The 12577-nt window shown below is 33.6% G+C and overlaps 1 protein-coding gene across 3 annotated transcripts in view; it reads right to left on the bottom strand.

Annotated features, from left to right (window-relative positions):
• The window catches only part of SOX5 (SRY-box transcription factor 5), a 1052575-nt gene that overhangs the window by 125211 nt on the left and 914787 nt on the right, over window positions 1–12577 (bottom strand). For 2 of the 3 annotated variants that reach the window (XM_033222676.1, XM_033222677.1), the window contains exon 11: window positions 11772–11892. In XM_033222676.1, coding sequence (XP_033078567.1) covers window positions 11772–11892 — 121 coding nt within the window. Of the gene's footprint in view, window positions 1–11771; window positions 11896–12577 lie in introns of all 3 variants that reach the window. The other variant, XM_033222675.1, reaches the window with a different exon arrangement.

Here is a 12577-nt window from a genome sequence, read left to right as displayed (position 1 = left end):
CTCACTTGTCACTTCCTACCATATACATTATTCTTAACACTTAATTGTTTATAGGGCCACATCCACCCAGTTTTATCTCTTGCTTTCTGGTCTTTAGGCTTTTTTTTCTGCTTGGAATAGTCTGTCTGTATCCCTTCAGCCCGTTCACTTCTTCTATTGTATAGCTGCCTTTATCCTTTAGGTTGACTTGAGACCCCTCACACTAAGAATCCTTTCCTGATACTTCAACACTCTTGGATTTAAAGTAATTCCTTTTTCAAAGACTTCTCTTAAAATGTGATGCATATCTGTATATTACCAGTGCTTACATCCTTATTTTGTCTGTTGGGGCTGACACAACAAAATACCATAAACTGGGTAGCTTATAAAGAACAAACATTTGTTTCTCACAGTTCTGGAGGCTGGGAAGTCCAAAATAAGGGCACCAGCAAATTCTGTGCCTGATGAAGGCCCGTTTTTTTGATGAATAAATGGTGCATTCTTTCTGTGTCCTCACATTGTAGAAGGAGCAAGGCAGCTCTCTGGGGCCACTCTTACAAGAACTTTGCCCTCATGACCTAATCACCTCCTATTAACTTGAAGGTGAGGATTTCAACATATGAATTTAGGGTGAAAATAAACATTCAGACCACAGCAATCCCATTCTCCCCAATGAGACTAGGAGCACCTAAAGGGAGGAACTACGTCTTACTCATCTTTAAATCCCCAGTCCTTAGCAAAATGCCTGACACACTGAGGCCTATTAAAATGTTTATTGACTGAATAAACGAAGGAAGAATTCATTTAAGAAATTAACAAATTTCAAATACAAGAGACAACTGTTGGTATATCAAAAGCTTAAGGTTTAGTAGAAAAAACAGATTATGAGACAATAATTATACAAATAAGTAACAAATTAGTTTTTTGTGCACGGTTTAATTCAAACAAATATATGTTGACTTGTAAATGTTAAAAGGAAGGATAATGAAAGGTGACAGAGAGGCATAGAATTTAGGGGCAGGAGGAAATCAGGACCCAGATAAGGTAGTTAAAGAGTAAAATAATCTCTTTTAACGTATTTCCATATAGCAATAATTCTTTTATAATATTCCATAATTTATCTCTTGTAAATTTTGATTTTATAAACAATTCTTATCCTCTTGGGTATGAAAAGTAAGTATACACTTCCAAACTCCTAAAATGATTTCTGTTCATCAACAAGAATCTTTTGTTATGATTTCATAAAGCACTGGCGCTTGGTCATTGTATCCACTAGAAAATAAGATGTTACATATAAACATATAATGAAAACAAAATCATTCTTTATTGTGATTGTTTCATATCATTTTATACTTTCTTAAATCCAACCAAGATGAAATTTGTTTCCTTATGGCAATAAGCTCAGCTATACTTTTTCCCTCATTGTAAGTAGTTATGTTTATAACAATTCTCCTACAGAATCTTGAGCAACCAAGAACAAGTAATATGCTGTACACAAGGTGAAGGAGTTTCTAAATGCAGAAAATCTGTACAGCCTTTTGAGATTTGCTAGAACAGTATAATGTGACTTTAACATTTGAAACTTTTATAAGAAATGCTAATATTTTGAATTACATTTCATAGAATGGTAAGTAAAGAATAGGAATATTTCATATACAATTTATTTGAGAGAGTAAAATAAATTAGCTCTTGTTTGACTATATAGATATTTTAAAATAAGATATTATAAGGTAATTGTTAATTCTTAACTACTTTGTCACAGCTCACTATTTTCATTAAGAGATTTTTAAAAATAAAATATATTTTTATGACTTCTCAATGTAGCATAGCAAATGAAAACTTTATCCTACTTAATTTAACAGTTACCTACTTGGCTAGTTTAGAAAGAGATTAATTTATGAACTCTTTAAGAAACACCTCTCAGAATGGGAAGACCTTTCTGCATATAAAAAATACAGCATTGTTCTTCATCTTTTTGCCCATAAATTGGAGAATGTGATTATCAATAAAACTTCTTGGATTAATTATCTAAGAAACCTGAGTATCCCTGAAAAGGTGACAATGAATCAAAAATGTCTCCTTTTCCTTCTGTGTTTCTGCCTGACTGCTAAGGCATCATTTAAGGTATTGCACAATAACTCATTTTAAGCTGCTTAACAAGAATCATTAGTTATGGAACTGCTTCTATATCCAGCTCTATCTTAGAATACTATGTCTACATTTTGCTTCTGTGTCTTATGAAGAAACGAATGGTCTGGAGAAAATTCATCCAAAATGTTTCAAGTATTAGAAAATAGGAATTTGGAAGAGGGGCATTCGCATAAGCCACTTAAGACCAAATCAAATGCAATTTCTCTTTTATTTCCCACTTTTAATATTAAGGCTTAGCAACGATTTAATTTGTTGACTCTCTTTATAGCCATTGCACCTTTTTCTCTTATCAGGGCTTTTGGCAGACATCATATATCTCCTTAGTGTATCTAGGGTCTGAAGTTCACAGGTGAGAACAGGAAGCTTCCTAAATCACAATAATGGTAAGCCTATGAGATACACATTTGGTATGATTGCTGGCCTAGAGATTCCTACTAAAATAATAAATGTTAAACTTCCAGAAGTTAATAAACGCTGTCGTTAACATGAATGAAAATGAAAAAAATACATAATATAAATGTCTTGAATGGTCAGAGGCATAGTGACCTATAATAGAAGAACTCCTGATGTCCTTTTCATTATGACATATTAAATAGTTTCAAAACAGAAGTATATATTTAATGAATAATAATGATATTTTACATTTATACAATAATTTGACTTCTTTAGAAATGCATATATTCATCCTATTTAAATTTTACAATCTCCTTATGAAGTATGTAGAGCAGACATTACTGTGGCTGCCTGAAAGATGAAAAAGATAAAACATGGAGAGGAAGATGACTTGCCCAAGCGCACAGAATAATATGAAATGGGACTGTGACTACTAAGGTCTTCTAACCCCTTGTTTCATTTTTTTTTTTTTTTCTGATAGAATTTATTAAAGCCAGACAATTAGTTTCTGATTACAAGTCTTATGAATGCTAATTCATAGATAACTCGGGCCACTCCATTTTGAAAGTTTTAAATTCTCCATTAACAAACTCGGAGAGCATTAGAATTTAGAGGCAAACTCTCAGGTGCAAAATGTTCGGAAAGAAACTAAAGTAAAATATCACATACTAGAAATGGAACTGGTTACATGAAAAATTCATTTGGGGCAATATGTGCATACAAAAATATTCATTGTAGCATGGTTTGAAACTGTAAATGCTGTAGAAACACTTAAATGTCCATTAGTGGGGGAAACCAAATAAAATATGATGTATCCATCATAAGGAAATATAGAATAATTTACGTCTGAAAGTATGGAGGAAGAAGATATCCGTAATGTGTTTTTCATACATGCAAGTAGTTTGTAGTCTATATAGCATATATCCTCACATATATTTTATGATATACAGTACTTATCATAAATGTACATAGTGTATGTATCATATTATGCACATTACAATACACAGATAGCTATTTTGCTACATATTACATATCTATATCTAAATATTTTTATACAAATGTATATAATGGATTCATATTTATAGGTATAGTTAGCTCTGTTAATGAGATGAAATTCCATTCTTGCTGTGGCAATGAAAATAAAAACTTAGAAGTCTAAGGGTTAGGCTCAGCTATGACAAATTCATATGGTAATACCATATTTTGAAGTCTTTTGACTGACAGCATGGAGTGCCATTAACCACTCTTTCCATTTTATGTTTATATATCGTCAAGGAGGAGACTCATGTCAAAAAGAGAATACTAAGCTGAATGGGCGTTCGGTTTAAAATGAATGACATTCTTATGTTCTTAATTGTTAAAAAGCAAATGACATGGATTAAAAGAAAAGCTAGTTATGGCCTAATAAAATCTGAGAAATGTATCAAAGAAAGAGTCTTTGCTTTTTTGTTTGCTTGTGTGTATGTATTTTGGTGGTGGCAGTGTGCATATGTTGGGGTGGAAGTTGGATGAAATGCTGGTTACTAATATAGATCAGTTATCATCTCACAGAGTTATGATGATTAAAATCATTAAGTGACAATATTTAATAAGTAATACAGTACAGTATAAGCTATTATTTTTATATCAAGTTATAATACTGTGATTGCCACAACAAAGACATCTCCCTTTTTCAGTAATATAATCTTAAGACAATAATATCAACTCCATTTTTAATCAAAAGATATATTTTAATGACCTAGAAACACTTTTCTCATGAGAAGTGGATGATGACTGTCACCATATAATTATGGAATGTTGTATATATTTTTGAACCCAGTTCTCTTTATTGTTCAATCATTTCATATATATATATATATATATATATATATATATTCTTTTTTTTTTTTTTGAGATGGAGTCTGGCTCTGTCACTCAGGCTGGAGTGCAGTGGCGCGATCTTGGCTCACTGCAAGCTCCGCCTCCCAGGTTCGTGCCACTCTTCTGCGTCAGCCCCTGGAGTAGCTGGGACTACAGGCGCCCGCCACTTTGCCCGGCTAGTTTTTTGTATTTTTAATAGAGACGGGGTTTCACCGTGTTTGCCAGGATGGTCTCGATCTCCTGACCTTGTGATCCGCCCGCCTCGGCCTCTCAAAGTGCTGGGATTACAGGCGTGAGCCACCGCGCCCGGCCCATTTCATATTTTTAAACTACTAATATAACTACCTCAAAAGGGAATTTAAATGATTGGTCATTCAGGTACCAAAATAATTCAATTCTTTACAAATATAAATATTTACAAAGCTTTACAACTAAATCAGGATCTCCCAAAGTCATTGGTTTACAAACTTCTGGGAAGGCAGAGGAGAGGGGAAGAGCTGGTCACAATAATTCTAACACACAAAACACAGAAGCCAGCTGGGCAGTATGGCTCATGCCTGAAATCCTAACACTTTGGGAGGTCAAGGTGGGTGGATCACTTGAGGTCAGGTGTTTGAAATCAGCCTGGCCAACATGGTGAAACCCTGTGTCTACTAAAATTACAAAAAAAATTTAGCAAGGCGTGGTGGCAGATGCCTGTAATCCTAGCTACTCAGGAGGCTGGGGCAGGAGAATCGTTTGAACTCAGGAGGCGGAGCTTGCAGTGAGCCAAGATCATGCCACAGAACTCCAGCGTGGGCAACAGAGCGAGACTCCGTCTCAAAAAAATAAAAAATAAAAACAAACAAAAAACAGAAGCCTAAAGACACGATTATATCCTCTTCTCTCTGCTTATTTACAAAGAACATACAGTATATGATCTTGATAACACATTTCCTATGTTGGCAGTTTGATAAAAGCGTACCATGTTGACGGTTTTTAGCTTGTGCTTTGGTGATTATTTCAGCACTCATTAATAACCTGTATGTCAGCTGACATAGCTGACACAGTTAAACCAGAAATTAGCATGCAGTCTCCTAAAATGCCAGACACATGAACTCTTTGCATAAGAGATATAATGGAACCCATATGATACTCCCATTAAACAATGAAACATGTGACATTAACTAAAAACAGGAAACACATCAGCAAATATGCCTGAGGAAGTTTATAGTATTTAACTCCTAAACATTAATTTTATTGTGGTGTATGAGGAACTAATTAACTGAGAGTTTCCCTTTTTATTGGAAACGGAAATACTGTTCAGAAAACTGATGAGGAGTAAATACAGCATATTTTAAGTTTATTAAGCTTGGCTCATCGACTTCTATTTATTTAGGCTAATCTCATAAGGCAATTAAATATTTCAATCAGTAACTTTATAAGGCTATTTAACACATTTCTGAAAAATTAATCAATGTTTTAAAATGCAGAATGAGTATGTGAATATATTTCTAGTTTTATACAGCCAAAACAGTGACTAAATACATTTTCTAAGACTCATGAGCTCCAATAAAAGGACAAGTAAAAAACAACAACAACAAAAGTTTAAAACTGGCCAGGTGCAGTGGCTCATGCCTGTAATCCCAGCACTTTGGAAGGTGGGTGGATCACGTGAGGTCAGGAGTTCAAGACCAGCCTAGGCCACATGGCAAAATGCCATCCCTACTAAAAATTAAAAAAATTAGCTGGGTGTGGTGGTGCATGCCTGTAACCCCAGCTACTCAGGAGGCTAAGGCAGGAGAATCTCTCGAACCTGGGAGGTGGAGGTTATAGTGAGCCAAGATCACACCACTGCACTCCAGCCTGTGTGACAGAGTGAGACTGTCTCCAAAAATAAAAAAATAAAGAAAAAGTTTAAAGCTTGGTGATTATAATAAAAACAGGTAAGGCTAAGGTTATATTAAACCAAACAAATGTTTTCATCAGCACTCTGCTACTTTTCTGTGAACAGTTCTTTTCCTCAGTCAGAGGAAGCCTGATTCATGTATGGCAGAGTGAGTTTGATCCTAACTCAAAGACAGTGAGTGATGAAATGTCATCAAATGCCAGGTGTGATTTTAAAATCCTTTTTTCTTTTCAAAACAGCATCAGTATTTTGCTCGTACTATATTCTCTCAGTCTTTATCACTTATAAATAACATAACAAGACAGGCACAATGTTAGGCACCAATTCTTAGATAATTACATTTGATCATTGCAACAATTCACTAAAATGGATCTTATTACATTATTGTGTAGATGTAATAACTGAAGCTTTGTAACTTGGATTAGGACAATCAAAGCATCAGAATAAGGCAAAATCTCATCCCAAGTCTAGGCTCTTTCCTTCAAAGTACCTCTCTATTTGTAGTGGCCTATTTGAGATTGCATTAATTAAATCAAAACAAATAAACCAAATATTGAATGCTTGAAATCATATTGACAAAGGAATCAATTGCTATAGACAAGTAACTGAGTATCTTCATAATACTGTACATAGCATTGTTAAGTGGAAAATAAATTTTATTATAATACTCTGTTCTGTGGTTGGCAGTAGTATAACAGGTGAACGACAATAACTTCCAGGTTAAAAAAAAATCACAGTAATTTTTAAAACAAATATACTGTAGGACAAAAGTTTCCAAACTTTCTACAATTAAGGCACCATTGATGGTTCAATAATTGTTTCATGGGACTCTTAAAAACAAAGGAAATATCCAACCACTCAATTTTATTTAGTAAAGTCCAAACAACTTACCTATGAGAGTTCACACAGTGTCCAATAGATGCCTCTGTATTTTCTCTAAAATTTTAAAATATCCTGTTTCCCTATGAATTAGCTACAGCACCCTGGGAACCTTCACACACAGTTTGAGAACCATGGTACTAGGCACATGTCCAAATGTTCTTGGTAAATATTCTCCATCTGTAGCTATATTTCATATTCAGTTCGATACTTTGAGCCACTCTTTTACTATCAAGCCAGCTCTTTCATAATTGTTGGTTTTATACTGTATAGAAAATGGGTTATTTTATTGGATTTTGTCATTCATGCAGATTTTAAAAATTTCCACATAAAATGTCTTCCAGTTAAAATTTCTAAAGCATCTAACGGTTACAATTACAGGACTGCAGTCTCTAGTAATAAGATAATCATCGATACCTCTAATTTCTACCTCTAAAATATGTACTCTGAAGAAATAGAAGTGATCCTGAACACGGGGTTTAAAGAAGCCATGTGCTGCAGAAAGAGGCCTGGAGTGAGAGTCAGAGAAAGTGTTTTTGACTAACCTTATATCCATCAACCACCTTATCTCAAAAGTCTCTCCCAAGTATAAAATGTTAGGCTGACACCAACACGAACATTCAAAAATTATTTTCCTTTAAAGTTGATTTTTTTGTAAAGGAGAATTTGCTCTAGGATGAGCAAAAGCAGTATCTTTCCAAAAGCATAAAACTGTTCTACAGGCACCAAAGGTATTTATATTTTATTTCAAAAATATGTGTCTGACACAAGCTTCACAGCTCACATGTTGAAGTCTTTGATAAATAGTTTAGGATACTACTCAGACTTTCCAGCAGGGGCAAATGGACTGTGTTCTTGGACTCTTCAACCATCCACTGTGTACCTGTGTGTACTTGAGCCAATTCATTTGTAATCCCAGTTATTTCACTAATTTAGAATTGAAACTTTAGTTACGTAGTTGTTCAAACTTAAAGGGCTGTAATAATTATTTTCTGATTAAAATGAGCAATTATGCACAAATATAATTTACATTTGAGATTTTAAATTATCTCTTACACGGTCTGGGGTGTGTTTATGTATAACTAAGTTGACAGTTTTAATAGAACTGAGAAGTTCAAAATACAGATTATTCAACTAATTTTTTTCTTTCCCTGAATGAACTGGTCTCTGAATGAAGCTGATTGATTTAACCAGTGTTTTCATGTAATTATTTTCAAGTTCTCTATTTTATACACACACATTTTATATATATATATATATAAATGTGTTATATATGTATATATAAAATGTATGATATATATAAAATGTATATATATAAAAATACATAGTGAGAGAGAGTGAGAGAGAGAGAAAGGATTTGATTCAAGAATACACATCATTTTTATGCCCTCAGACGTTTTCAAGTATTTTTAGGATTTTAATAAGTAAGGAAAGCAATAGCTAGATATGGATCCATGAAGTGGTTTCATGCTTAATTTCATTAATACCAAATGCCCAAACAGAATCCGAGATGCTGCTAATACTACATCAACATTTGTGAAATGATCCACATACTCATGGAAAAGAATGGACAGCAATATTCTTTAGAGTTTGTTTTCTGTCTGTCTAGTCAATTTTCTCTGATGTGCCTGGCTGTGCTGCTACTCATTTACTCTTATATTGCTTAAATGATATACATTCTAGCACTCAAGAAAGGCTCAGGAACCACATTTTGTGGGTTTCCAATCCACACCATATTTCAGCTATTATGTATTTCTTAAAGAAAAAAAAATCTTTATGTCCAACTAAAAGCTTTTATTTCAGAAACAGGAGATGCTAACTCAGTTTACAATGATTAGGTTCCTTAAACTGTGTGTGTATTTTTTTTTTTTTCTGTCGAGTACATTTAAAGTTTCTAGTTTAGTTCCAGAGATTTAAAACTTATTTTATGTATTTTATGAAGACATCTAGTCTACACAGAAACATACTGATGTATGATGTATGTTCGATAAATGGACTGATGAAAAGTATCTGGATTTTTGATAGCAACAAATAGTGTATCTTTCATATTTGCTTGAAATTGAAAGCAAGATGGGTTGGTCAGTCTCTTTGATTGAAGACTATGTAATAAATGGAAATAATTGGCAACTGGAAAAGTCATAAATGGTTGACAACTATAAGGGGAATAAATCAGGAAGTCCCACTGAAGAGCAGAAACAGCACAATTTCTTCTCCTACTTCTATTCCTTTCCTGAAATGTGACTAGGGTGGACGTCGTCTGGACTACTTTTCACTTCCAACCAGTTCTTCATTCAAACGGACTCAAAATGCCGGGGGTCAACAAGGGCGGCACTTCCTTTTGCTACTGGCTTCTGCTTAGTTCTAGAGTTTGGTGTGATCCCAGTTTCAAGCTTGCCAGCAGCTGTAAAGGCTTTTTCCTATTTTATTTCCAAGGTTACAAAAGAAGTGGTATCATTTATAACTGTAAGCATTAAAAGTATGAATATCAAATGGTTAATATACTAACTATTTTGGAAATGGAAAAAATTCTCCATGCCATATGACATTAACACTCAACAAATTTAGTATGCCAATTCTGTCAAATGAGAGTGAGGTGGAGGTGTTCTTGACCTTTTCCAGGCCTGCAGTTTTGCTATTGTTCATACCAAATGTGGTTTTCTCTTCAGCACAATATTTGCTAATGGGACTTACTTTTGCAGTTGCTTTAAAATACTTTTTTGTTTTATTAAAAATATAACTAATCTATATGTATATATTACAGGTGCAAAGGCAACTAATGATTTTAGAAAGTGTCGTCTTTCTTTTCTTTTCTTTTTTTTTTTTTACTAAAAACACATGTATGGCATGTGTTTAATGCGAACAGTAATTCCTTAAGAAAACAGAAACAAAACAAAAAATCTTTCATGACTTAAAAATGAGAACTAAAAAAATCAGAACTTAGTGTAGCAATAAAAATGAAAATTCTATTCATAGAATTTAAATTATTCTTAGCATTTAAAATATTTAGAATGAACATAGTATTTAATTACAAAAAAAATGTTGGTGTGTCTGGATGAATTGATAACCTACAAAGGTAGGATGATATGAAAAGTAATACTAGATGAATAAATTAAGGGTCCAGAGTGAGAATTCCGTTTTAAAACACAGGAAACCAAAGTAAAGAGAAAGATGTCCAAAAGCAGTATGAAAATCTCAAAGAGCAAAGCATCACACATATGTGAATTTTTGTAGTCTTGAATGCAGACCACTTTTATCTCAACTACAGAGTTGCAATCTTCTAATCTCAAATGGCTTTGCATATTTAAGAAATTACAACCCATTTCTTCTATATGATATAGAGAAAGATTTAAAGACGAGAAATAAATGTTGAAATCCCCAATGTGAGAATTGAAAACATCACCTAATAGAAAATGTAGAACTGATTTCTAGTAATGTTAGAGTTTCTCAAATTAATTAAATACTAAAGCATAACAAGATGTTAATGACACAATTTATTTATATATAAATATATATATGCCAAAATGCACTGCAATTTAAAAACAATATTCTATGTAATTATCTAAAATAATGTTTCACTAATTTTTTCAGTGGTATTCACTTCTATCAATGAAAATATTTCAATCAACTTGCTTTTACTATTTTCCTTCTGACCACGGTAAAGATGTTCTGGAAGATACCTAGCTTAGCAATCTAACCCCTTTTTAGAATGTGTTCTTATTTTTATCTTACAGAATACAGTTGGCATTTTGACTATAACTTTTTCAAATGATGTATTTTTTCCTAAGACTAACAATGTGCAATTTATATTTGGGTAAGAAAGAGAAAAAGGCATGACATCACAGGCATCTAAAGTTAATAAGCAATATAAACAGTTATTCCAGTATATCACTTAGCTCAAAAAAGTCCTCTATATTGCTTATGTATTCATTCATTAATTCATTCAAAAATGTTGAATGTTGTACTAAAAGTTGAGATATAACAATGAGTAAGACAGAATCAGCAACTGCCTTCAGAAAGTTTACAATTAAAGTGAAAAAGAAAATATACAGAATCCAAAGGAAGCAGGAGAGAGGGACGTAACTTAGATCAAGTCAGACAAGTGCTCCCTAATCTGAGCTAGAAGCACTTCACAATATGAAGGAGAGTGAATACTGATGACACGAGTCCAGAGTCAAGAAAAAGAATGGTTCGGTCTAAGAACTCAAAAGACTGGTGAGAATTTAGGCTGTAAATATTTGGAGGAGACAAATAACAGAAGGCCAATTCATTCACATTAGGAAATTTGGGTTTATCTCACTGTTAAAAAAGTGGTAAAAAGCATATTCCTATGTCATCTGTGCAAAAAATTAAATGAATCCACAAATTACATTCATACATTAACAATACACTGTAAATAGAAGTCACGAAATTGAGTTATACAGAATATTGGCTTCAGAAGCACAGACTTAATCTAAGCCCTTTTAAATACTAACACACTTCTCCATACATTCTGTGTGTTTCCTCTTTAAAATAAAAATGCTATATAGGTGATCTCATTTCTTGGTGTGGCAGTAATATTAAATTGCCTAATTTAAAGCTTTGCCCTCCACCCACTCCCAGATGAAAAATCAACAGTACTTACTACATCCAGCCTTATAGCTGAAGCCTGGAGGGAGGAGGAATCCTTGCTGGGCAGCTGCAGCCAGTGTCCGTTGATCAGGAGGGAATACGGGAATCATTAATGGCGGCAGCTGACCTTGAACCTGCTGAACGTGATAGAGCGAATCAAAGAGAAGAAGTTTCGATGCTCCATGCTTCTTCCCACCCTCCTTATTTCATGATAAAAGAAAATCATTTACTCAGTTTAAAAGACTGACATAGAAGCTTGCTGGGATACTGGCCTTGAGGATATGCTTTGGGACTACCTTAAACAGCAGAACTAGTAAATCCTAGAGCTGAAAGGTATTACTAAGTCGACTCTCTAACACGATGAATAATTTCCCTACATGATATCCTTGGCAGTGATGAAAATATCACTACTTTGCATGATAAGCCTTTTTCTTATTGCACTAATGAAATGGCTCAAAAATTACCCCACAGAATGAACTGAAATCGCCCTCTGCAAATCCTACTTGTTGGGACTAATTCTACTGTCTAAAACAAAACTAAACCTGTATCATTTTATATGTAAATAGCTCTTCATTATTTGAGGACAAATTCTCAAGTTCACACATAATATTGAATTTTTAAATTCTTGAATACAGTAATCAACCTGGAAGAAAGATTACAGAATAGCTAAAACTTTAATCTTTTTTTTTTTTTTAATAGAAGAGGTAAGTAATGCCAAAAGATAACTGACTTGCCACAGAATTACTTAGACCTGGGTCTCGAATTCAGTCTCTTGAATCCTGCTACAGATTCTCTGTACAATATTTTTGCCTGTATCTA

Source organism: Trachypithecus francoisi, unplaced genomic scaffold (assembly GCF_009764315.1).
Source record: "Trachypithecus francoisi isolate TF-2019V2 unplaced genomic scaffold, Tfra_2.0 Lachesis_group11, whole genome shotgun sequence".
NCBI lineage: Eukaryota > Metazoa > Chordata > Mammalia > Primates > Cercopithecidae > Trachypithecus > Trachypithecus francoisi.
The sequence above is the reverse complement of the archived record's forward strand: the minus strand, read 5'-3'. Positions and strand labels throughout refer to the sequence as shown.